Genomic DNA, 27680 nt, shown 5'->3' on the forward strand with positions numbered 1-27680 from the left:
TGTCCATAGATGGGCCTTAAGTGAAACACTAAACACAATTCCTTCAGTGTGCTAGAAAAAAATGATAAAAGGATCTATTTAAAACTATACGTGTGATTATAAAACCGAATGCTTTTTCTTTTTTTTTTTAAAACTCACCATTAAATGGTTCCATTCATGGTATCTTTTTAATACATTAGAAAGTGTGTTCCACGGATTAACTTCCTGAACTTTCAAATATTTTTTTTGCATTGAGGAAGCTTGCAGTTTTTTCAGCAGCACCTTGTAAGACAACCAGCAGCTTGTTGAAGCTTTACCATGTTAATAAGAGCTTGTGGGGCTACATTATGTAACCATCTAAAGTTATTACATGGTTACAACACCACTCTTCAGCCACGACAATGTAACACATAAGAAGCAAACTAATCTAGGATGCGTCGTACTATTCTCATCCAGAAGAGGGCGACAAAACACCTGTTTTCACATCGCACGTTCTCCACTCAAATCTTGCCGCAAAAGAAATTTTTTGCAAAAACTACCTTGCATACGGCGTGAGTGAGGCTGCTTATAAGGGCATCAAACGTGGTTATCACTGATATTCCTGAGCTGTCAACAAACGTTTCCAACACTTGTTCTAGCCTGTGCACGGACCGACACAGACACTAGGCTGTTTAAGAAACGCACGTTGTGGAAAAGCTGTGCAACTAAAAGCTTACCAACGCCGCCTACGGCGCATGCGCGTGTTGAGGGACGCTACAACTGTCACCACGGCAACCAGCGTCTACTGTAACCGACCCTCACTAAGCTGCCTCAGTGTGCAGTCAACAAAAGCAGAAATCGTTCCCTCCGTTCGTTAAGACTGCCATCTCCTCTCCAGAGTCAAAATGACAGTCCGTTTTAAGGTACGTTGTGATCCTTATTCAAACACAAACCTCATTCCGACACTGAACACGGGCTGTGTGGCCGCGGAGAGCTGTAAACACAGCGCACTCTGTCTACGTCACCGCCTTTAAAGTCAAAGCAGAGCTGGCAGGGGGAACGAAACGGTTTCGCTTTTTTTGGTTGCAAAAAAACAGGAGTCCAACTCGGTCAATGGAGGGTAATGTAAAGCTTAATGCTTTGTGTCTTTATAGATTAACTTCCTCACAAAGGTTTGTGAATGTAATATGAAACTAAGAACCTGAAATCCTCCTTTTAAAATCACTTCTTTTGGTTACGTAGCACAGAAGCAACTCGAAGTAGCTAGTAAGGAAACAAGTCCGTTTCTTATTCTAATTTTCCCGTTCCACCTTAAATGGCGCAGTAGTTAAGTTCTAGCGCATGATGGTGAGGCGCCAGAATGCAACTGCTGCACCGTTTAAGGTGGAACGAGAAAATTCGAACAAGAAGCTGTCGAATAGGAAGCCAAATTCAGCCTCGTGTAACGTGAAGGACTACCTGAGCTATAGTGTGCAGCGTACACCCGATTCCTTGATAAACAAGACCGGATATATTCGACTGTTTCGTGGTTTGTGTTAAAACAGCCCAGTCATTTGACATACTCTGCAGCAAAAAACGACCTTGAGATTCAAAGCATTGGCTTAATAACATCCTGACGCGACGATAAGGAAGGAATTAAAGTCTTATTGTCGAGCCCTTTTGAGTAGCTGGCTAAACGTGGATTACGTTAAACCTTTGACCCGTTATAAACCCATTCTGCTCGGACACCAGACAGCCATTAAGAAGTTAAAGTGCCATTCAGAATTGTCAGGAGCGATACCTAAATGTAGAAATGACAGAGCAGCAGCAAATACTTTCATAATCCGCGGTTTTGTGTCTCCAACTTCACACAGGGCATCAGCGAATATCAGAATAAATACAGGACTCGACCGAGGCGAGTGAAGAGCGCGTCACCGCAGCGCAGAATGCGATTGGCTGGAGTCCGCTCTGACCAGCTGGGTAAGATAACCTCCAGCTGTCATTTCAAGTAGAGACAGTGGCAGACTGGCTTTGTACTGCAGTACTTAATTCACAAACCACCTGTGGATGCAGGAGGCGATATGCTTTCTGTGAATCCCCTGTTGAGCAGGTCTGGAAGAGCCTTGGGAAGTCAATAAAGTATGGAATTTAAAGGGCAGACCTGGAAAATGCAGTAAAATTGTAGATATACCTGTTTAAAAGCCAGCTTAGACCAGTAAAACCAGCTTATGTTGTGTTTTGAATGCTAGTATGCTGGTCGGGTATGCAACACCCCCCCCTCCAATGCAGGAGAATCAATAGAGATATTCTTGTTATCATGACATACTTGCCAAAAGGAAAATGATGGTAGTTAACACAAGTAATATACTCTGAAAGTTCCAAGCTTCTAAGTACATGTAATAGAAATACAATCTGTAAATATTCTCTCAGTTCCATCTCCCCTCAGGCAAATCATATTTCATGCTTTCTCTCGCAATGAAAAGTTCAAATCTGCAATTCAAATCTTCAAAAACTATGGGATTCAGGAAGGACATTGAGGAAAGAAGGCTGGATTACAGTATTTGGAATCATTCAAGAGTTTCTCTTTGTTTACTGATAGGGTTACTTATATATCATCCAGTTTGTTGTTTCCATGCTGCTTCCATTTATCTATAGGAATTAGCAGAGAACCCCAGTTTCAGTCCAAGAGACGGGTATCCTCCTACCCATCCCAAGTGCCCACGTCTCTCCAGTGGGGAGATTCAGCTGTTTCACAGAGGCAGCAGGATATAACCAGGCCTGGCAGCCCTTCAGCTGTGGTCCATGTAGCACGAACCAGCAGTGCAGAGAAGGTAGAGACCCCTCTGGCCCCAAGAACATCTAAACCATCAAGGGCCTCTAAGACAATCCAGCAGCAGGAAGAAGTTCCATCTGCTTCTGCCGCTGACCAAGAGAAACCGGAGCGTCCCTCAAATGGGGTCAGTGCAGTCCTAGTCTGTGATAAACAGGGAACTCAACAACGTTAAAGGCTACCAATCCTTTCATGTTTACACTGACTGTACAGTTTGTTATAGGCAGACCTACCTTGTACCTACGCTCATTGTCCATTTTAACAGAAACACCTACCATAGGCACAGCTGTGTACCAGCATGTCAGTGGCATGTTAGTGTGTGTTTGTGTGATGTGAGTGTCTCAAGCATGGAAGTGTCATAAAGTTGAGAAAAGCCCACCAACCAAATGTGTAGTCAACAGTGGTCCTGTGGTCAGATACTGACAGCTGATGAAGAACTAGTGCATGTACATGGAATTAGGAGAGTTTTTAACTGTATACATACAAGGTGCACTATGTCTAATAACGTGACCAATAAGTCTATAAGACAACGCTTAACAGTATCATTGTTACTGTTTCGTTTTAATTAGACTTCAGTTAAAGGTACACATTGGTTTACAGTATAAATTCACAGAAGGTCTATATATCTTATAGATAAACCATGCTCTGAAGAAGAAAGCAGGCCTGAGGTCAGAGCGCCAGAGGAATGGCCGCCAGAGTTCTGAGTACCAAAGGCAGTTTCTGTGGAAAACTCCAGTGGCTGAATCGCCTCTTCTCGCTGCACAACAGGCACTCAATCAGACTTTCACAGCACTTTGCAATGTATCACAACAGAATAAAAGATGTAAATTACACCCAGTTGTTAAAAGTTAGGGTGCATAGTTGGGCTGCAAAATGTGGACAAATTACCATGCTGGAACCATATTGAATTTGTGGTACGTTTTGCAATGTATTCAAACTATATTGCAAATACATTAATGCGACATATAGTTCTGTGCAAAAGCCAGAGGCCACCCTTTTATTTATTTAATTTGCAGGCCAAATGACCATGAAGCTTTTCAGGAAAAAAGTCAGCATCAGGAAAACAGCAGAAAATTTAACAGAAATTACACAGATGCCTCAAAAAGTAAATATAATATCAGAAACAATCTAGTATTTAATGTTTACACCTTTGCCTTAATTACAGCTTCAATTCTTTTTAGTAGACTTGCTTTCAGTTTACAAAGAAATCTGCAGGGAGATTTTTCCACCCCACCAAAAGATCAGTTTTAAAAGTTGGTTACGTTTTCGGCTTCACAATTTACAAGTAATCCCAAACACATTTAGTGATGTCTATTTTCTGTATTTATATATATAATCTTCAAGTTCTGGGTTTTGACAACTACTGCTTTTTCGCTACTTTTCATTTGAATTTCCGCTTCCTTACGCTTGTGGATTATTTTATGTGCAATCATCTCAGAAATACCTCATGAAAAAAAATTAATAATTTGTACATGGCTGTTTTGACTGGAAATGAAATAAATGAAGGGTGTTTTTTGTTTGTACAGTAAATATCTCTATATGATATTGTGATAACTAATAACAGTTCGTTGTGCACCTGTGCACAGCATGTTGTAATTACATTTCAGTATCATTGTCTTATTACTGCTAATCCTCTTTAAATGAATGTAAAAAATGTACTTTCATTTGGTAAACACTGCCAACGCAGCTAGGATTATTATACTTCATTACTGGGAATTAAATTTGATTTTGATGAATTTGTTTCTGTTCAAAACGAAACTTACTTTGTCTTCCACCAGATGGTAGCAGTGAGTTATTTATGTCACAATTGATGACTACTTATGACAGAATACCCTTCAGGATGGTTAGCAGAGTGATAATTAAGGAATGTGAAGGATTCTTAATACGACTCTAAACAAACTTACATGTCCATAATGAATGTATCCATTTAACTTCACTGCTGTTCTTTGTATCTGTTTGTGAATTAGATGTTGTACAGCAGCAACGGCTCAATCCCACCTTTCATGTCCAACCCAGTGAAAATGGAGAGCGAGTATAAGAGGAACTTTAAAGGGTCCCCTCCACCGAGACCTCCACGCTTACGGCGAGACATGGAACTAAATGAGGTTCCACAGTTACAAAGGGAGAATATCTCTCCAGAGAAGGTAGTGCAGTTTTTAGACATACAGTATGACAAGCATTTATTAAGCATGAATTTCATACATATCTGACCAGCGTGAGACAGAATAAACTTCTGATTAAAAGATCCTTCACGCATGCAAACCAAGAGTTATTGCCATTGTTATAGTTTAAATGTAATTATGGGGTTACATCATTAATTACATAGCTAGTAATGTGATGAATTACATTCACATTTCATTTACATTCTGTATTGACAAGTTTGAGTCTGACATTAAGTTTCAATGTCAAAAATGACAAAATCGTAGCAAGATTTTAAGAGTAGCTGTTCTTGCCACAACATTAGACTGTGCCCATAAAAAAATTCTCAAACTTAACATAACAAACATAACAAAACTTCTCATCAAATTCAAACCGTAAAGCAATGTGTCATCCTCTTCTTTCAAACCCCCCGAAAAGTTTGTATCTGATTTTTCTATAGAATCAGCTTGTTGCAATGAGCTGTAAGTGAGAATTAATTAATATAAAATTAAAGTCTGTTTTGTTAGTGTTTACTTCTATGGATGAATAAAAGTGAAAAGTTATTTGGAAGTTCAATAAATGTGAGAATAGATAATACATGTTTTCTCCCTCTGTATGTGGCCAATAGCAGAGTAAAAGGAAGAAGAGAAGAGAGCAGCGTCTGCGCAGGAAGTCAAGACCCAAAGAAGAAACTCATCCAGAGCCACAGTCCCTGCAGCAGGAAGTGAGGGCTACATCTGAGCAAAAAGACGTTACACCTAAAGTCATGAGGTGTGTGGCTGTTTATGGCTTTGTTGGAAGGAATCAAATGAAAGGAAGTCAAGTAACTTTTTTCTGCAGTATTGTATGTATTTTTACTATTGTCCTGTACCACCTCACATCATTACATTAAAGCATAGTTGTATGCAAATATGATGTTTATACATTTATGCTTCTTTGTATAGTTACATTCTATAAAACAATTTTGTCTGTAATGCTACAATATACACACGTCCTACATGGATTAACCTCTCAGTCTCCTTTCTGTGGCAGGAAAATGAAAACTGAATACACCTCAAATTTTCACTCTCCTCTTCAGTACCGCTACAGAGACGGAGCCTGGGTCAGGCCCAGGGCTTTAGGAGAGGAGGTAAGCCAGGCTCTGTTCTCAGATCACTCACTCCTACACAATGGAAAATAGTGCTGTGTGTATATACAGAATATAAGATTATGCCATATATCCCCCAGAGTCTAGTTGGGACAGCATTATTCTCAATGTAAAATTATTTATAACACACGTTTTGCTTAATAGTACTCCATCCTGGGTTATTAGCTGAGGACCATCTGTGGGATTTTGAAACCAAGCCACCCTAAAAGAAAGGCATATGTTATTTGATGAAGTAGGATTAAAACAATAAGGCTGAAAGGTTTGTATTAATGTAATATCATTTTTGCACATTGTTATATATAGATATTGTATATTTTTTAATGTAACAGAAGTAAAAATCTCTCAAGTTTTAAAACTCTTGGAACTAGCTTATTTGGAACTAGTACACTTTTTTTTTTTTCCAAAAATATAAATAACACTCACTGGCTACTTTTTTAGGACCCCCATTTCAATACTTGGTAGGATTTCTTTTTTCTCTCAGAACTGCCTAAATTCTTTATAGCATGGATTCAGCAAGGTGCTAGAAACATTCCATAGAGATTTTGGTCCATATTAACATTGCATCATGTAATTGCTGCAGATTGGCAGCTGCACATTCATTCAGCAAGTCTCTCATTCTATTTCATCCCAAAGATGCGTTATTGGATTGAGATCTGGTGACTGGTAAGGCCACTGAAATACACTAAACGTACTATCGTGTTTATGGAACCAGTTGAGATTATTTGTGTTTTGTGAAAAGATACATTGTCATAATAGAAGCAGCCATTAGAAGATGGGTAAATTGTAGCCATAAAGGGATGGACATGGTCAGAAACAATACTTAACTATACTCATGTCTGTGGTCATACAGTGCTTGACCAGTATTAGGGAGCCCAACGTGTACCAAGATAGCATTCCCCACACCATTACACAATCACCACCAGCTTGAACTGTTGACACACACGGTATGTTCATGCTGTCTACACCAAATTCTGACCCTGTCATCTGCATACTGCAGCAAAATCAAGATTCATCAGACCAGGTGGCTTTTTTCCAATCTTCAACTTTCCAGTTCTGGTGAGCCTGTGGCCACCATAGCCTCAGATTCCTGTTCTTTTCTGATAGGAATGGAACCTGGTGTGGTCTTCTGCTGTTGTAGCCCATCCATTGAATCATTTCTGCCCACAGAACTGCTGCTCACTGGATATTTTTGTTTTTCATAGAACCCATTTCGTCCCCCATTCTGGTATTTGATGATGATTTTATGAATTAAGCATCTGACACATGATTGGCTCAATGGATAATTGAGTATGTGTACAGGGGTTTCTAATAAAGTGGCCAGTGACTGTATATACAAACTTCAATTCCCAAAAAGTTGGCACAGTCAGTAAAATGCTAATAAAAACAGACAGCGGTACATAGTAAATTCTGTTTCACCTGTATTAAATTGAAAACAGAAAAAACCCACAATATTTGATGTTTTACCTTAAAAAACATTTTTTATACGCTCATTCCAAATTTGATGTCTGCAACATTATCCAAGAAAGCTAGGACAGGAGCATATTATTCACTGTTACATCACATTTTCTCTTAACAGCCCTTAATTATTGCTTGTAGACTGATGACGCCAGTTTTTTTCCCATCCATCCATAATACAAGTCTTCAGCTGCACAAACATACAAGCCTGCATTTTCATATTTTGTGCTTCATAATGTGGTGAGATGGGTCTGGACTGCTGGCAGTCTGGTAGCTGCACTCTGATCATGCAGCTATGCTGGTGTCATACAGAATGTGGCACTGTCATGCTCCACAGGGACGTCCCTAAAAAGGGGCAAAGCTTCAGAATAAGAGTGGCTTCACAGATGTGCAAGTTATGTCATGAGTGCTAATATACCCCTATTCCATGACCTGACCCTGATTCTTCAATTTTATGCTGGTAACAGTTTGGATGGTCCTTGATTTCTTTGGCCCAGAGGATGCAATGTCATTTCCATAACAAATCTGAAAGGTTGACTCATCAGACATGTTACAGTACATGTTTCACTGAGCATCAGTCCATTTCAGATGAAATGTCCAGAGAAGTTGGTGCTGTTTCTGGACGTTGTTGACATACAACTTCCATTGAAGAATGTTTATTGACAGTGGTTTGTCAAAGTATTCCCGTGCTTTAAAGCAGTGCCAGTTAAGGGATTGGCTTTGCCCTTTATGCACAGAGATTTCTCTGGATTCCCTGAATCTGTTGATGATATTGTTCACTATAAAAGGTAAAGTACCTAAAATCCTTGTGATCCCTAGTTAAGGAATGTTGTTCTTAAACTGTTGGATTATATGCATGCATTTGTTGTCAAAGTGGTGAGACTCAACTTACGCTTGCTCTCAAAAGACTAGGCCTTTCCTTGATGCTTCATTTAATTGGGTTTACGACAGCACGACAGCATCACCTGTTTGGATTTTACAGCATTGCTATGAAATGTCTGGCAGGTATGAGTTTCAGAATGGGTATTTAAGTTGATAAGGTAAAACATTAACATCTCAGATTTGTACTATTTTTGTTTAAACACAGGTGGATTTACAAGTCACTGTTTTCTGTTTTTTTTATTGCGTTTAGGCCTACTGTCACAATTTTTTGGGAATTGAGGTTTGTAGATTTATATCAATTTAAGTCAGTATATGTTTTCCACTGGCATAAATTGTCCAGATTGAGTCTTTAAAGTCTTTAATTATAAAAATGACACACTAAAAGTGTTGATTCTCAAAAAGGATACACAAGACAAAAAGCAATGCACATGCACAAAAGGTTAATGTCGAAAGCAGTTACACAGAGACATTTTTACCTACTTTTTGTCTGTTGTCAGTTCTTTTTTTAATGCGCAGTGACAGGACGTGTGACTTCTAATACAGAATGCATGAAAGAGTAGGAAACTGAAACCTTTGTGAGACATTGTATTGCTGCAAGAGTTTGTGGGTTTACTATTACACATCAAAGATTAAAAGACGGCTGAAGTAAGAAGCGCGTCATGTGAAAGCTTTAGCAAATGAAAGTAAGCATCAGACAATAGTGGACGTGACACCATGGTCTCTCTAATAACTGGTCTGTGTCATCGATCTTGCAGGGTCACGAATGGTATCATGAGGTAAATGGCTCCTCTGCTGTATCATTTCTTTCCCTCTTTTGTATGTGTGTCCTTCACATGCCTTCACACCTTTGCAGACTACTCACTCAAGACTGTGTGGTTCTGTTCATGTGTGTCATGTTCTTGGACCCCTACCCATTTGATCTGACTTACTTTTAGACCTCATCATATCACACAGGAGAAGTGCATGAACGTGTGTGAGAGGGAGAGTTTCACTGCTATTGAGTCAGCAAGATGCTCTCTGTAAGCAGCATCCTTTCCACAGAACTTTCAGGTTGTCTGTGGTTTTGCTGGTTATATTTTTGCATCCTAAGATGCTTAGATGCTTGAATTGCATGATTTACATGATTTCATTGCATCTGCTGCTAAGCAAAGACCTATTTTTCTTTAAAACACTTCTTTAGCTTGTAATGCATAGCACAGTATTTTTTAGCTACAATACTATGCAAAATCAAAAGGCCATTGTTCATTTATTTAACTTCCAGCCAAAACAGTTATTAAGTACAAGTTATTTATTTTTCAGTCTCAGATAAAAAAAAAAAGCAGGAAATATTGCTAATTCAGAACAGTTCATTTTTACATCACTTAATGATGAGTAAATCAACAGACATGGTCCACGTAGCCGGAATAAAATCTTTTTATTTACAGCAAAAGTCAAAAGAAGTTAAGAATGTTTTTCATTCTCCTGTCAACTTACCATTTTGGAGATATGTGATTTTGTTATTTATATATTTAACAAAAAAAGACACAGACACCTCAACAAATAAATATATAATACTAATAATTTCAGTATTCAGTATATCCACTATTTATTCCATGATTTAAACTGTGACGCTTAAATGCTTCTTATTTGCTTCTGATTGGTTAAACTCTTCTACAGGCAGGTTACAAACTCCATCTTATTACATTACATTTCCCCACTTGGAACTTGTTAATTCTAATGTAAAATTGCAGCTCTATAAAAAAAATCAATAAAAAATTAATTGATTAATCTTTCAGCACTACAGGGAACTAAATAAAGTGCAGGGGAGTGGGGGAGGTGGGTCTCTGACCTTTGCAGAGTAATGTGCATCTCTGTTGTCGGTACAAAACCTTGGATCTCCATATTTGTTGTTTTTCAGTTTTTGACATAATTTGAAAATGCCTGTTGTCCTTTATATTATGGGTGAAGTTCATGATGACAGGATCAAAAGAAATGGCCCAAAATTACTCAGAAAAAATTGGTTCCATTGACTTATATTAAAAGTAAAGTTTTTTTTCTTCTCCTGTAAAGTTACCATTTTGGAGACCCAAGGTTCAGATCCAACAGCAGTGATATGTTGTTTCAGGTTGTTTCCATCACCAAAACTGTATTAGTTACAGTACTCCTGTAACTATACAGGAGAAGGAAAAAAACATTCTTAACATCTTTCAATGCTACTTCACATATTTACTGTTAAGTTATTAATTTTAATACTTATTATAAAGTAACTACTGTACTAGGGAACTAATTAAGTAGTTTAGTTGTAAGTATGAGGCAACAAGGTATGGGAACCGAGTTAAGCAGACAATAACACTTCAGGTATTCCATTAATACTGTCAAAGTTACACCCCAAGGAAATTCTTACACTCATCAAAAGGAAAATGTTCTATGTAACTTTGGAGTATTTCAGGTTTTCACGTTGATGTGGTTCCTCATACTGCACTGAACCCTTTTCAGCTGCACTGAAAGCACTACAGTTCTCTAAGCTTTCTCATGTTCTGTTAATTTGGCATTTCCTCTCATTTCTATAGGGTTAGTGTATTTGATGATCTCTTTAGAATGTTAGCTCTAAGACTAAAGTGCTATTTGGACTGGATTAGTTTTACACAAGGAAGTTACTTGACTATCTCTGTGATTTTAGTCCTGCATGTTCCAAGATGAAAAGATTATGACAACTTTTATCCACTATATAATGAACTATTGATACAACCCCCAGGTTGTGTACTTCATGTGACAAGTTGGTAAATATTATGTCATATCCTGTACAAAAAGAACCTTTGCTATTTTTTTAGGTATGGAGACACTCAAGGAAGCATTTACTTCTCTGAGGTCAAATCAAGCCTATAAATAAGTGGCCTGTGTCAACATTAATATCTGTTTCAAAAAATGTTTACCTGTTGGCTGTAAACTCCCTGACTAATGCCAATGTAAATTACACAATGCATTCACAAGGTGAAGGTAGGGTTACATCAGGGATCAGCTTTGAGCCCCTTCTTGTTTGCAATGGTGATGGAAAGGTTGATAGATGAGGTCAGGCAGGAGGCTCCATGGACCATGATGTATGCAGATGACATTGTAATCTGTGGTGAGAGTAGAGAGCAGGTGGAAGAGAATCTGGAGAGGTGGAGGTTTGCACTGGAGAGGAGAGGAATGAAGGTCAGTAGAGACAAGACGGAATACATGTGTGTGAATGAGAGGGAGGCAGGTGGAAAGGTGAAGATGCAAGGAGTAGAGGTCGTAAAGGTGGATGACTTCAAATATCTTGGATCAACCGTCCAGAACAATGGACAGTGCAGAAAAGAGGTGAAGAAGAGGGTACAGGCAGGATGGAGTGGGTGGAGACGGGTGTCAGGGCTGATGTGTGACAGACGGATAGCAGCAAGAGTGAAAGGGAAGGTTTACAAGACAGTAGTGCGTCCTGCTATGATGTATGGTTTGGAGACTGTGGCTCTGTCTAAAAGACAGGAGGCTGAGCTGGAGGTGGCGGAGATGAAGATGCTGAGATTATCGTTGGGAGTGACAAGGCTGGACAAGATTAGAAACGAGCAGATAAGAGGGACAGTGAAGGTGGAGCAGTTTGGAGATAAAGCCAGAGAGGCCAGGTTGAGATGGTTTGGACATGTGTTGAGGAGGAATAGTGGATATATTGGTCAAAGAATGTTGGAGATGGAGCTGCCGGGTAGAAGGAGAAGAGGTAGACCTCAGAGAAGGTTTATAGATGTAGTGAAGATGGACTTGGAGATGGTTGGTGTAAAAGTAGAGGAAGCAGTGGATAGGGCAAGATGGAGGCAGATGATCCACTGTGGCGACCTCTAAAGGGAGCAGCCGAAAGAAGAAGAAGAAGATTCACTAAAGACAGCTAGGCAGACGGTTAGGATGAAAGAAATTACCACAAAAGTAATGTCCTCTGTTGTGTAAATGGAGAAGACACTCCCACATCTGTAATTCATACGGAAGTCTATAATCAAACGCCCTGAACTTCACAGACTAGTCAGGAAATTGTATCTGGTCTGAATAATACTTTAATCTTTCAGTAAATCCTTACTAACCCTGCAGAAATTGATGGTGCTATAATCACTTTGCTTATTCCGCTAGGGTCAATGACATGAAGTGTATTTTTTGTGTCCAAGTTAATTATTTTTCTAACAAATAATTTAATAAATACAAGACATATATCACATTATTCTACAATACCTTCTTTATGTACATATGTTCAGTGGATCAGTTAAAAAAAATAGTCATTTATGCCTTCTTGTCTAAAAATGGCAGGAGGTGCGACCATCCAACCATATATGCAGATTAAGTAAACAATTAAAAGGGTAATGTAACATAACTTTCTAAATAAAACAGTTTGCCATGTTTTTATGTTTGATAACTTTGATGTGTAATATGTTGCAAAGTATAGCAGCTATTAAAGTATTCAACCCACTGAAAAACTTTAAATTCTTATTTCCTTAAATAATGTGGCTTAACCAACAACAAAGAACATTAAGAAAAGAATGGGCTGGATATTGCATCATAACGAAGACCCCAAGTGACCTTTATTGTGTAGTGCTAAGGTCAATAGCCCTTAAACAAAGGTTGATGAAAATGAGAAATGAGATTAGAAATCAGAAAAATGTCATTTTTGAGTCATGATTTGGCTGCTTCACTTGACCAAGTCAGCAGGTGTGACCCCAGGAAAACCATGGACATGTGTTATTTTTATAATAATGTTTATTTATTTGAAAAAAAATATTTTTACACTTGAGGTCAATGATAAAGGTTTATGTACAGTTTTAATAGTGGTGAATCATTTTAATTTGTAATATTTTTTTATTACTGTATAGTTGTAACCACCTGATATTGTGGTCCTGTTTAAAAATGTATTCATACCATTATAAAAGTAATGAATCAATATGGTGATTTGATTATTGCAGTTACAAAAATGCACGTCATGTCTTTAAAATTAGAATGTTTTAAACGATCATTTTGAAAGCCTTATTTATCACTGACCTGCTAACATGCCTTGTGAAAATTCACATCTCTGTGTATGACAGGATACTGCTTATGAATCAGCACTTGCTGTCTTGAGTGCTTTCCCTCTTTTCTATTTGATTTGTTTTTATGCTAGAATTATAAAGAGTGTTAAAGAGCTGACCCAACATTTTGATATTTTAACATTCCAATCATTCAAGTGCAAATATATATAATGAGCTGTGATTTGGCTTTTTGCATTGCTTTTATTGGACTTGATTTGAAGCATCTGTTGCTGTAGTCTTTTCCTCATCTGACTGCCGTTGTTCTTTTCGGATGTCTACATAGGTTTGTGAGTTGCGGGAGAAAGCAGAAGCCTACAGGAGAAGGGCCTGGGGGACACACTTTTCCCGGCAGCACCTCAGCCAGATCCTCTCAGAACAGAACTGCCTGTGGGAGGCCTCTAGTGCCTCTTCGTCCTCCACTCTCACTGAACAGGACAGGCAGTCCCCCAACAGTCCAATCATTGAGGCCTTGGACCTTGCCAGGTGAAGAGATCAAGACTGGCTTTGAGACCTTCTCTTGACTCTCTCTTTCAAACTCAAATTTCATCAAATGCAAAAATATTTCAGATTGTTAAAGCAATAGTTCAGCCAAAATGCTAATTGACATAACATGCCCCTCCAAATGTAGCCAATCAGCCAAGACATCCATTTGGTCTCTGTTTGCTTCTTTAGCTCTTGGCTAAAGTAGAAAAATACTAATAAGTAATGGAAGTCTATTTAAACCAATAGCATTAAATCATCAAACTGTGTCAAACTGTGTCATATTGTTAATTAAACTCAATCATTCTTGGTTTCTGACACTGTAACTCTTACACAAAAGCACATTTTGTTTGTACTTTTGTCCAAGATTTATGCATGTAGTTTGCACAAATCTTACTGGTGATTTATAAGCTTCTATTACTTGTTAGCTCCATTAGCCATGTTCCTCCACTATGAAACTAAAGAAGCCATCTTCATCTTCACCTAACATGTCTTGGCTGATAAGCTACGTTTGAGGTAAGGTAAAAATTGTTTACATTTTTTTTATTGAACTCTCACTTTAAACTGTGGAGATTCTCCTCCCTCCTCTGTCATTATTAAGGGCTTTTATTTACCAGCATAACACTTTCTGAGTGTGGCCTTTGTGTGCTGTACCATTAAAGGGTGGATAGTGTCAGGGAGAGTTCTAGCCCTGGGGCATCTGTCTCCTTGTCAACTAGTAGGAGGAGCTCTTTTGAAGGTGTGGGACTTTCCAATGGCCCACGCCTTCCTGTGCAGAGGAAACTGGCATGGGAAGAGGAAACACATCCATGTGAGAGGGGTATAGCTGAAATAAAGCAGCAGAGGGAAGAGTCACCTGCCCAGCAGCCAAAGGAGTCAGATGAGGAAGAAGACATGAATGAGCATTCAGAAGACAAAAGAGAGAAGTATGTGGTTAAGCATTTCTTTCCCACTTCAAAATCTATTGAAATGGCCTGTGACGTAATAATCTGCTTCATGGACTTTCTGTCAACATTACTTTCCCTTTCGTCACTGAAATTCTCTAACCTCAAAGACAACAATGGCAGTCAATGCTTTGAATAGGACATGTTTAGGTAAGCTTATGTACACCATATGCATTGTTATGCATTAGCTGTGGGAATCTTTAGGCCTGTCATGATTGAAGTCAGATTCAGTTTCGATTTAATTTCAATTCCCAGTATCAAGATGTGATTAAAAGGATGTTATGCATGTTGAATATTGATATCTGAAAAAGTGTTGCTTTGAATTTACTAGATTCAAAGGTGTACATTGGTTCCACATGAATAAAATACATCCACACAATTACTGTCATTGATTTGACTTACTTTTGGAAGAATTGTGTTGATGTAATGTATTTTATTTATGTGGAACTGATGTACTTACTTGAATCAAGCAAACTGAAAGCAACACTATCCAGTGTAGCCCACATTAAGATCTCATATTTGTCTGCTTTCACAAGTATCACTAGCTTAGCTGAATATGAATATAGTCCATGCGCACTCTGTCTCTCCTGGTTTCACCCCCTTATATACATTATATATATGGTGAACCATTTTTCTTCACAAATGTTTGTCACTGTTCACAACTATTGACAGCCTGGTTGTACGTTTTTGAGCATCGGTGCAGAATCTTTTGAGATCTAAGAATCGATTATTTTTCCCAACCCTACTATGTGTAGGTTATGGTGATTTTGTCTGTTTGAATTTTACGTGAGGTTTTATCACTCAGTCTCAGAGTGCCAGAGCGTGAACCCTCATCACTTTCAGTGGCGTCCAGATGCTCCATAGATGAGGGCAGGTTACCTACACCCAGACTGAAAACCATGCTGACTGCTCAGAGGACACATCATGACCGCACCACTCCAACAGCTGGTAACCAGCACAGATCATGTTCATTGCACAGACATCTGCCACTGATACAGGGTTCAATGACAAATACTGAGCTTAAAACACTCCTTTGGAAACAGGCTACCTAAGAAAGAATAGTAAATAATTGTGCATTAAAATATGCAGAAGTTTGTTCTCTCTAAAGGACATATTAACTTATTTCACAACATGTGTAATTTAACCATGGGCACCCAAACGTTTGCGTACCACTCTATAATGAGGCAATGGTAGACCCTTTCATCACAGTGAGGAGAAGTCAATTAATATGACTGTCATGTCAGTTTAGCTATAAACTTTGCATGTTAGCAGTAGTTTCACTATGATTAAAGTGCATGTCACCATAAGTGACATTAGACCACCCACTTAGGATGTTTTTCTGCTCTCTGTCTGAAGGACAACTCCAAACATTTTGGCATACCACATGTTTCACTTCTCTGTCATGCAATGACTCCATGTAGACACGTCTGATGTGAAGCGGGGTTTTCTGTGAGATATTCAGAGAAGCATTCCCACACAGTTTGTAAGGGCAGATCCTGCAAATTTTCTAAATCATACTGATACAGTGACAGTACTTGACATAATCAGCATGATTTGGCCTTACGTTTTCACTTAAATATCGTTTTACCCAAGGCTTAGCTGCATAAAACCTCTCAAGGTAAGAGTTTTAAGTGGAAAGTAAAAAAAATGTAAATGATAAAATTGTGAGTTTTAGATGCTTTAGAAGTTCAAGATTCAGCACTTAAGTTACTGATAGTTGTAAAATATATTTAAGCATTAAATAAGTATTAAACAGAAAATTCCACAGATTTGTAAAAATGTCTCCATAAATAAATGGTTAAGTAATTCAGAGAAGTTTGATTTGAAATGCTCTGTTCTAGAGAAGCTTAAAAAGTCTGAGTTGTTCACAGTGGTGGTGATAGGAACCAGATTTCTGAAGAGTTTAATTGCTCTAATACAGGCATGTGCAAGTGGGTGTGGAGATTAGTGTTAACCCTTTTCTAACACCCTCAATTCACTTCATGAAGGCCTTGCTAATTAAATGATGAGCTGAATTGGGTGTGTTTAACAAGGCACTGTGTTGAAGTCTGCTGTGTTTTGACACAAGGACTGGAGCCTGACACGTGTGCTCCAAAAGCTCCCTCACAAAAAGTTACTATATGAAATGGTTATAAATATGCAGTTTGGTGCCTGAGACATTGTTTTACATAAGTAAACCACTATTTTACTGTCATGAACATCACCAGTGTTGGATGAGGTATACAAACCATGTACTTGAGTTAAAGTAGAGATGCCCAAGATAAAATATCACTCCAGTAAAAGTAGAAGTTCCTCCCTTTAGACCTCTTATTATTATTATTATTATTAATATTAATATTAGACATCAAACAGTTTCCATTAGGTAGAACTGAGTGCCTGAAAAAACGTTTTGTGAACAAGCAAAGTTTCAGTTTAACATTTATTTGCAAGTTTTATAAAATCCTGCTTTAAACACAAATGAGATTTCCTTTACTATACTGCATCTGTAGGTCTCTGTTCATAAACATTAACTAGCAAAAACTAATTTACTATTACTTATTACTTAAAGTGTTCATTTCACAAATGCATATGTGTACATATTGCTATATTGTGGTCTATTTACACAAAGTTAGCTTAGTTCCATCGTTTATGTTGAACAGACTCTCCCAAAATTTAACGCTGCTGCGCTGATGTTGAACTGTGTGCTTGCACTGTGTCAGTATGGCCAAGAGGTCAAAACAAGCTCAAAGCAAAGTACACGTCTTGCCCTGATTGGTGTTCTTGCTTTTTGCTTCTTTCGTTTTGTCATGTTATGTTTTTATACACACATAAAACAAAAGGAATGAAAGAGTGAAAGTAAAAAGTTGCCCAAAATAGAAATACTTCAGTAAAGTACAGATACACAAAAAAAATACTTAAGTACAGTAACAAATTACATTTACTTTGTTACTATCCACCACTGAACATCACATATAAAAAACACAGGAGACGTGCGTTTTCAGTGGAGGTTTTGAATACATCCACGTATACGTTGCAACCCTGGTTACAATCACTACAACTGTATTTATCTGAATTAGTCAGTCTTTCACACCAAACCACAGAATGACTTCACATTGGAACGACTGAACTACACAGACATTTTGAAAACCAGGTAGAATTCCCCTTTAGGATAAGTATTTAAGATGTTTTATTCAAGTGGCCACTGTGGTGTTAGATCCCATTATAAACACCAGAGGAGAAATTATGCTTGTTGAAGTAGAACTTAATTTAATAACAGAAATATTTTTAGGATTTATGATGAAATTATGAACACAGGGTGTTTCATGTTTCTTTTATTAACAATTGGCTGGACAAATGAATGGAAACAAATTCAATGTTTTTTTTATTCTTTGAGGTGTGCTAGTAAAAGATCTGCAAATTTAAAGTGTGGAAAAAGGCAGTGTCCAAAATGATCGTTCATATTTTTTAAACAAGGAAAAGACAAATATTGGCTTTTAAATAAACATAATGTAACATAATTTAAATAGTTTTAAGGACCATAGGTAACTTCATAACTCTCATCTGAGAGGCCAACTTTCATTTACAAACATCTTGCAATCAAAGTGCTGAAAAATAGATGCTGTATCCTTGTGAAATGCGTGCACAATGTAGGCCTTGAGCAATGGAAGAAAGTGATGTGGTCTGATGAGTCATTTTTCATTTTTCTTTGTACGTCTGGACAGGGTTTTTTGAGGTAGATAAAGAAAGGCTTCAGTCCACATTGTTTGCTACCAACTGGTCAGTAATAAAAACATATTTGTTTGCTGACTGCAAATTAATGTAAATGTTTATAACAGCATTACAAAGACTGTTATTATACTTACAGTCTGGTGCTTCTATTATTTGGTCAACCCCACTATATTCATATATTACATATATAATCACAGAAATGAGAAAGAGTTCATCTTTGATGCTGGTGTTCTCCTTCTGTTTGCCAGGAGGTGCTATGCTGGTTTCCCCTCCCAAGACGAAGAATTCCTTAAGGACATCTAGGAGGAGTGAAGCACCACTAGGCAAAGCCCACTCACCTTACAAACATCTCAATCATAGCTCACCTCCACGAGCACACAGCAAGGTACCCAAACTGCATTCTGTAACAGATATTGGGAAACCAATTCCAAATTAGTTATTTAAATACCTTCATACTGAAAATAAAAGAGCAAAGGATCTTAATAAATGCCTCCTTATATTTAACCAGTGAATTCTAGGTTTGTTATTCAGTAACTACTATAAAAAATTTAATTGTGTTGTTGATTAGTGGACTGGACCTGTATAACTTGAATCTCTCAAGTTCAGAATATTCCAAATGAAAGAGACTGTACATAAACTAATACACATAGCTACCAAAGCTTCCAAAGCTCTTAAGTACTAAACACATATGAAGCTGAAGTTGGCCTTATGTGGAAGTTGGCCTTATTTGAAAAAGAAGCTGGTGAATAATCGGCCAACATTGGCCTCACTCTTTAGTTTACTGTTGCGTTGTGTTTGTTTGTCACTACAAACAAAATCAAGGAAATACACTCAAATGTATATTAAACACATTAATATGTGTTTTATGAATTTAAAAAGGTGCTTTATTGCCTTTGCTGGAACCTTTGCTGAACAAAGGTTTTTTAAACTTTACATTTTATTATAATTTCATATGATAAACTTTTATTTTTTAAATTATTATTATTTTAATATACCAAAGTCCCAAGGCTTCAGAATGTTTATGTTTAACGTTATCAGTGACTATTTGACAGCTGACAGGTACTATTGGGCAGAAGTAAAACTCTTGTCATTCTACAGGCAGAGAACGGTAGCTTGCCCCGTTCTTCCCCCACTGCAGGGATGGGCACTCTTGACTTGCTTCCTCTGAGAGAAGACACATGGGCTGAAGACTCTCCTGAACCCTTTTCTAAACCAAAAACAGCCAGAACACCTCAAAAACGAGCAACCAGTGCCAGGCTCATAGCCGACAGTTCACCACATGCCAACAGAATCCAGGGCACACTGAGGAACCCAGAGTTTCAGCATAATGGTACAGTTTATACGATTCACACGGTTTCATATTTCAGCCTTTAAGTATAATACGTTCATCATAAGGTTTTCCCCCTGACTCAAGCACTGTTACATCAATGTGATCAGCCTATCTAATGCACGGGTGCCGTACAGAAGCCAGATAAGCAGAATGGCCATAGAAACGTGACAATGACTCATTTACTGTCAGGGCAAAAAGAGAGAGGTTAAGTTACCGCTAGAAAGAGCAGGAGAGTAATTTAGGTCAGTCTCCCATCCTCTCTCTCTCTCTCTCTCTCTCTCTTTTTCTGTCTGTCTAGTTTTTTTCCATTAACATCTCTACATGTGAAGTCAGTTTTTTTCCATCTGCTGTCTGCTGATGCTCCCCTCCGAAACTGCGGGTCCTTGTGCTACCTGGACACAATGAAATCTGATGTCTGGTTGTCCCAAGTGGGATCAGTTTAACATCATCCTCCCAACAAGAGTTTCATGGAAAGTCTTGTAGTGGAATGCACACTCCAATGTTTCCTTACACATATGGGACTACATAGCTCCACTGCCTGACTGTGACTTACCCACTGAAACATAACACCATGTGTAGATATATGACATTGATATCTTACCTCCACCTTTTACTTTGTTCTAAAGTTTTTTGAAAACTTTTGCCATGACGTGTACCAAGACTCATTAGCAGACGCAGTTCTGTTTGCCATATATAGTGTCAACAGGTATGGTACCATGTGATTTGTAGTGACAATATCAGACATCAGACCATTGCAAAGAAATGACCAAACCATTTGTCTTATTTATATCTTTCGGCTTTCATTAAAGGTAACCTGGGACTCCATCGGCCAGATCAATTTGTCTTCCCTTCCAGCGATTCTGGTGTATCTGACGATGGTAAAACAGCTGCCATTAACAATCGTAGTCTAATTAATAGATCTGGGTAATTTCCAGGCACTTAAGACTATGTCAGCATTTTACCCATGCAATTACACATGAAGCAAATCAGGTTGTCTGTCAGAGTGCAGAGCAACCTACTTTAAGCGTTCTTTATCCTTTGATGTGGTCACATGCTGAAAGCATCTAATAAGTTTTAAATTGTAGATGCTGCTAGAAAAACGCAAGCGGATTTGTGTCTTTTTATCACTGAAGCTTAAAATATTTACCCTTGTATTATTTCAGCATTAGCATAATTTTCTCTGGCATAAATAATTTCAAGTGATTTGAAAAGAACCTTAAGTTATATATCTGAATCTACCCTTTATGCCTTATCTTTAGATGACAGGCTGTCTCAGATCTCATCCAGGTCAGCAGCTTCCTGCTCCATGGCGTCCGAGGTGTTGGACCGTGCCCAGAGGAGGAAAGACGACTTCTGGGGAAAGAGTTAATGAAAGCCTGTGATCCTGCAGTATGGACATTAGAAATCACAGCATTGTACTGCTTATACTGTATGTGTAATTTCAAAATGAAAATTAGTGGATTTTTTTTTTCAAGCAATAGAGAATATAGATTTGTAATGTTATTTAATTTGGGTTTTAGTATATTTTGATACCACCAATATAGCATAGTCATGGCCAAACTAATATGGTAAGGGCAATCATTTTAAACACTGTATATAAAATTTGCTTTTAATTGTTTTAAAAGTGAAATCATGTAAAATAAAAATTATTTTGTACATTAATCAATATGTCTTTTCGTCATTTGTGATTGTTATATTTTCATAAAACTGATTGTTCCGTGTGAGACTAAGAGACTAAGACAAACTACACTGCAAACGATATATATCTGCTTTATTTTTAGATATCTGACTATCAAATTTTTAGATATTTTATTTTTAGATTAGATTTTAAAGCTCTGTATTCAATACTGCAGTTATTTGCCACATCACAACCCCAGATACCACTTTACAATAAGGTTACTCTTTAGAGAGTTTATGATTGGTCTAACAATTGTTAACTAATGGTTATTAGTTAGACTATTGACTCCTTAAAAATCATTCACAGGCAGTGATAACACATACATAAACCTGTTGCTTCTATATGGTTAAACTGTTGAAGATTTTGCTGGTTACTCATCGTATCTTACATTGTCTTATGCACTAGCTGGCATTAAACACTTTTTGTGTTATAACTGCTTATTAATGATTTTAATATGTTTATCTGATTAATTAACTCCATTCATAAACCTTTATAAGGGGAGTCTTACTATAAAGTGGTACTCAGCACAATTATGTGCCAGTATGTTTATATAGATTTAAGGTCAATAGGTCCTGAAAGATTACTGTGGCCACATCCACAAAATAGTAAATGACACATAGATGGATACTGTACTACACCCAGTTACAACCTCAGGTGTTCACTGAACACTATTCAGTCCTGTAATTCCAGGGGAACTCATAGGAGCTAGTTGGTCAGCTTTCTGAAGGCTGTGGATATCCTTAATAAGAGCAACCTCACAGTTGTAAACTTATCAAAACAATTAAATATGTGTTTGCATGATATAGTGAAATAGCCAATTAGCTCCTTGCAAATGCTTGTTTAGGCTGCCTTTACCTGGTGAAACTTTGATGCAACTAGCTGCATGTTGTGAGTTGTCTGCAATATCACTGCTGAGCAACCCGTTTCACGAAGCAATTCAAAAACAAAGTTGCATGCAGCAGATTCGATTACTCCACTCGTTCACACTATAAAGTTAATCCAAGGTATGATTTACATATTTGCAGTGTTTTTTTCCATCTTCGTATGATTTTTCAATATTTGGATGCAATGAATCTGAGCTGTAAGTAAATCTAGGGGATATCAAGAGAGGAAAAAATGAATTTATCTTGGTAAGTCGTGATAACAGCAGGATAGAAGAATTTATGCCAGTACAAGCAGTGCTTTAAACAGCTCTCACCATCAGCAAGCTAGTAAACGCAACGGGTTGCCTGTGATGGTCCGACGGAAAAGACACGTGGGTACGTTCCAGTTTGGGGTGCAAAAATCGGTGTTTATTAAATCCCAGTGAAGAAACCAAACAAAACAAAAAAATTTGCAATTAATCCAATGCCAAAAGAAAAATATTTACAAATATATACAGCTTAATATGAATAGTCAGTTATTCGATCAATTCAAGTGCAATGACGTCACTTCTGTTTTTTTTGCGCGGGAAAAGTTCACTATAAAAACTCAGCAAACAAAGGCTCCAGTTTTCCTCCCTGCCTGAAAACACGGCTACCTTCCTCTGGAGTCTATTCATATGTAAGTACTTGTTGCCTTCCCCAAGTGTTTCAAAAACCATTCACCATTAAGTTTTGTTTCTTTTTCTCTGCAGGTTTGCTCTTGTTCCCCAGCATAACCTCTCAATCAATAAATGCCATTTTAAAACAGTTTGTGTCTCTGAGTATGAAATGTCCCCATTACCTAGAAAGTTTACACATGTGTACATTGTGGCAGAGGGCAGCTCCGTCACATTGCCAATGTGTCAGCTTCAACAAACTCAGGTTTGCTCTCACGGTGTAGGAAACTGACAAAAAGAACTCCGTACTTTTCCTTTTCGACCACCCATGTTCTGTTATATTTCTGATCTGAAATGAATGGTGTGTCACTCAATGCGATCGTGTAATGCAAAAAGACATGTTTCTCTCCAACACTTTCAAAACAGTTTCCTAATTAAATATGCTATGAAGTGTTACTTAATAATTACAAAATTTTTTTCTTTGTTCTTATGTCATGACCTCTCCTTATTCCTTAGAATTAAATAGGCTGTTTGTTACCATCTTTTAAGGCTACTATTCATCCATGATCTCACTTCTGACTGGTGGCCATATTTAAAAGGCTTTACATACTGAAACACTCCTTACAACTTCAGTGTGAATGGGAGGAGTTAAACTGCGGTAGGCTGAATTGGCAGGCGTCGACTGTTTGCTTTGCACCATCATGAATTCAATGAATTAATTTTTGCATGTGGGAAGAGTATAGAATCATTAATGAATGGTACACAGAGGCATCTCAGTGATCATCCTGCAACCAGTAAGCAACCAGCTTGGCTGTGAGATGGAGCGATGCTGAAACCAGCTACATGTTTGAGGGGATTAAGGATTTAAATGTTCTTTGTCTTCTAGATGATGCGTGTTCATATTTTTCAGGTAAAGCTGCACGGTGTTTTTAAAAAGATGCGGCAGGAAGTTTTACATTATGTTCACGCCACATCTTCTGTGAGTTTATTGGCTGGTTGCAAAGCAAAAATCCGGAGTTTACATTATCTGATTACTCAAGGGAATGTAAACGCGCTGACCGGATTACTGGCGAAACCTGATTTTCTGTAGTTATCGGGTGTAAACGCACTGCATGTTGGTCACCCGGCATGATCACTTTGAGACGCTGCTGTGATGCTGCTAGCATGACAAAGCTCTCAGGCTTAAAGGATGTGAAGGCTGGTGTCTGGAATCCAGTTTATCCAGAAGTTCCTCGAGGTTGTTCCGTGTAAACTGTGCATGCGCACACAGGCGTGGCCAGCTGTTTACACAGTGTCTACATTTCCACGTCCAACAAAAAGAAAGGGAGCCTCGGTGACGTCACGATATGATCTCTGTTTGATCTTCCCAAGTTTTGAAATCGTCCACGCGGCTCTCTTTGGGTCAGACAGACGGCGTCTCGCGCGTCTCCTAGCAGCACCGCACTGTGGGAGCGATGGCGGGGAAAAAGGAAATAAACAGAAAAATCACGCTCTGCGCGCGCTGCGGTGTGTAAACATAATAAAGAGCAGGGTAATAATCAAGCACGCAGTGTCCAGCTCGGAGCGTCATCAGAAAGGGGATTTTTTGTGCCCCCCACCTGCTCTAACAATAGCCCAGCGGCTGCAATAAGCGCGCGGCGTCCTCGGAACGGCTTTCGCGAATTTCCCAACCCAATAACGTGACTTCCACAGTGATAATGTGAGTCAGTCGCATTGACCTGATAACTCAGGTACTGGAGGTGACATCACACCTGTGACGTAGCATTAGCGAGACCACATCTGCGCGACTATAAAGCGCAAGCCGGGAGATCCAGCCAGCACATCCAAAAAGCACTCTCAGGTTCAGGTTCGGAGCCAGACTCGCTCGAGATGATGATGAAGAACCTCCTCGCGCTCCTCTCGCTGCTCTCCTGCCTCGCGCTGAGCGCTGCCAGCCCGCGCCCGCTGCGCCATCCCCCTCGCTCCCCCCCGCTGGACAGCTCCGAGACCTGGAACAACCTCTTCACCATGTGCAAGGACGTAAGTACTGTGGGGAGCAGCGAGGATACAACTGCGCTAGAAATGGCCAGACTTTAAAGTGCCTGTGTCTGCATGCATGTTTATGAGTGTCTTCTGGCGCACACAGGCAAGGGCGCAAGACAAAGACCACGAGACGCGGCTGATCCCCAGGATCCCGAGCGAGAAGATGAAAGTAAGTGCGCAAGGGAGGCTACAGTATGTGTGTTTGGCTATGACTGCATGTGGGTACATGGTACTAACTGCATGTGTGTGTTGTCCAGGATGGGACAATGTGCTGCGGGAACGTCAAGATCCTCGAGTACTACCTGAACCATATCCTGCACCAGGTCACCGGCAGCTATTCTCGGATGGACCTGGTCAGGCATGAGCTGCGCAGAGTGGCCAGAGACCTGGAGCCTCACTGTGTGAGTAGCCGCAGCGCACAAACCTGTCACCTGTCCGATTCCCTGACCTCTCGTACCAGACGCATGAGCCTTACATGCTTACTCTCTTTTCCTGCAGCGCTCCAACCTGGCTGGCCATGAGCACTTTCAGAGCTTCACAGAGAACCTGCAGCTGGCTGGACAGATGTACAAGGTAGATATCTTTAAAGCCTGTTTTACAGCCTCACCCCTGTCTGTTGCATCAGTAGCGAATGGTCGAGCACCATGGACAGTAATTTCAACTTACAAGAGAGCGGAAAAGCCACTCTGATAACAAGTATAATGGAAGTCAATGGGCTGATGCTGCTGTTTTCTTCAGCTTCTGTCTGTGAGCTTCTATTAGAAGTAAGCCAACATTACTGTCCGTGGTTAGGCTGAAAACTCTTAGCCTAAGCCTAAGAGCGAGCACATTCAGTTCTTTACCCTCTTATCTACTTAACTTGCGTACCGTCACTGTCCAAAACAAAAAAAAAAAACAGGTATCTCCAAGATGATAATGTTACAGGAGAATGCACTTTACTCTCAATGTTGGCCAGCGTAATGAGATTTCTGTCCCAAGTCATTTTAGACCATTTCTATTGATCAGTTCATCATGAAAATTTGGGCTGCTGTGCTTAAAAATGCGGAAATATAAACTTCACATTAGCTATCAAGTATTTACTGAATAGCCAGTTTAAAGGTGAAAAACTGAATAATAAGCCTGGAGTTTAGGAGGTTCATTCAAGTATGTGATTCTACAGAACTAACCCTGCTCTCTTTTTTTCAGAGTAATGCTACAGCCCACAACAAGGCAATAGGAGAGACTGATATCCTCTTCCACTACCTCTACGAGACCTGCAAACCCCAGGCCTGAAGCTTCGAGGAGCAGCTTACTGTTCAATATGCTCTGCCTTATTTCTGACCCCAAAAAGTGTTTTTTGAAACATTGCTGTTTTAATATTTAACATGCAAATTGTTATTTATTTGTTTGATATTTATTTTGTCTATTTATTATATATTATGACTAAATGCTTGAGTTTTTACAGACAGTACACTCACACAGTGTGTGCCTGCACTGTTGCAAGTCATTGTAAGGCCTAACAAGAGGCCACAGAAATATATACCTGGCTTGGAGTCAAAGTCCAGAGCCAGGGCACTGGAATGTAAATGCATTATAAAAGCATTTTTACTCTCTTTTTTATTTTAATATTGAAATTTGTATTCTTTAATATTGCCTTATTTAAAACTGCACTTCTACAAATGTTATTGATGCGATGAATGTTTTATATTTATTTATATGCAGATTGGCACTGGTATGTCATAAATTCAATAAAAGCATTTTAAAGAGATCTAATGTGCTTTAATGTGTTTGATGATGAAAAAAAGTGAGGTTAAAGTTTCACTGTCATGCAAAAACCTTTTACTTCCTTTTTTGGCCTTTTCTTCCCCACCCTTTGAATCTGAAATCTGAAAACACCAGCCGCCCTTAACGCTGTGTTAAATGAACAGATCCACAATGACTTGGGAAGCAATCTATTATATTTATAATACATATGCTATGTGTTACATTTACTTTCCTTACAAGTTAATAATGTCTTTTCCTTTTCCTGTAAAGCCACCATTTTGGAGATATGAGGCTTTATTCCAACAGAAATGTTTTATATTACAAATCTGACCTCATTTCTTTTAATCAAGTGAACCCGGAGGCCATGATTATCAATCAGTATAAAGAGAAGCACATTTATATTCACAGTTCATCATTTTATTGCGCCTCATTTTATAAACATCAAAAGTATAATAGCTTAATTACTCTGTCGGCCAAGCAGATGTGGACATCAGTTGCTGGCCATAAAGTTGGTAAAGATCATTAAGATTTAAAAATTGATGATCGGCTAACATCACAAGGCTATACAGAATGCAGCTGCCCGGGTACTTACCGGGACTGAAAGAAGGGAGCATATTACCCCTGTACTGGCATCTCTGCATTGGTTGCCTGTTGTTTTTAGAATTCAGTTCAAAATTTTGGTTTTAACATACCAGGCGGTGCACGGTGATGTGCCAAAATATATTTCAGAATTATTATCACCGTATCCTAGTACCAGATCACTAAGGTCATCTAGTCAGGGGCTCTTAGTGGTCCCTAGGACAAAACGGAAACGAAAGGGAGATTGT

General features: G+C 38.7%; 2 protein-coding genes across 6 annotated transcripts; both read left to right on the forward strand.

The window, feature by feature from the left end:
- Positions 1–752: 752 nt before the first annotated feature.
- On the forward strand, positions 753–21516 carry mdm1 (Mdm1 nuclear protein). Of its 5 annotated transcripts, none has more exons than XM_017716860.2 (15): positions 753–881; positions 1812–1917; positions 2593–2894; positions 3401–3535; positions 4735–4911; positions 5535–5677; positions 5939–6035; positions 9146–9166; positions 13713–13912; positions 14629–14835; positions 15659–15801; positions 18810–18946; positions 19660–19891; positions 20701–20769; positions 21151–21516. In XM_017716860.2, exons 1-15 carry the CDS (start codon positions 864–866, stop codon positions 21258–21260), a joined length of 2097 nt encoding a protein of 698 aa, XP_017572349.1. In that variant the 5' UTR covers positions 753–863; the 3' UTR covers positions 21261–21516. The 5 variants fall into 5 exon arrangements, with proteins under 5 accessions (XP_017572349.1, XP_017572347.1, XP_037396383.1 ...); XM_017716858.2 differs by having other exon boundaries at positions 14572–14835; positions 21151–21515; XM_017716861.2 differs by lacking the exon at positions 753–881 and adding an exon at positions 1008–1078 and having other exon boundaries at positions 14572–14835; positions 21151–21515.
- A 3311-nt stretch (positions 21517–24827) lies between these two features.
- On the forward strand, positions 24828–26777 carry il22 (interleukin 22). Its single transcript, XM_037542887.1, has 5 exons — positions 24828–25107; positions 25214–25279; positions 25368–25511; positions 25609–25683; positions 26296–26777. Exons 1-5 carry the CDS (start codon positions 24958–24960, stop codon positions 26380–26382), a joined length of 522 nt encoding a protein of 173 aa, XP_037398784.1. The 5' UTR covers positions 24828–24957; the 3' UTR covers positions 26383–26777.
- The last annotated feature ends 903 nt before the right edge of the window (positions 26778–27680 follow it).

This window comes from Pygocentrus nattereri, chromosome 1 (genome assembly GCF_015220715.1).
Source record: "Pygocentrus nattereri isolate fPygNat1 chromosome 1, fPygNat1.pri, whole genome shotgun sequence".
Classification (NCBI taxonomy): domain Eukaryota; kingdom Metazoa; phylum Chordata; class Actinopteri; order Characiformes; family Serrasalmidae; genus Pygocentrus; species Pygocentrus nattereri.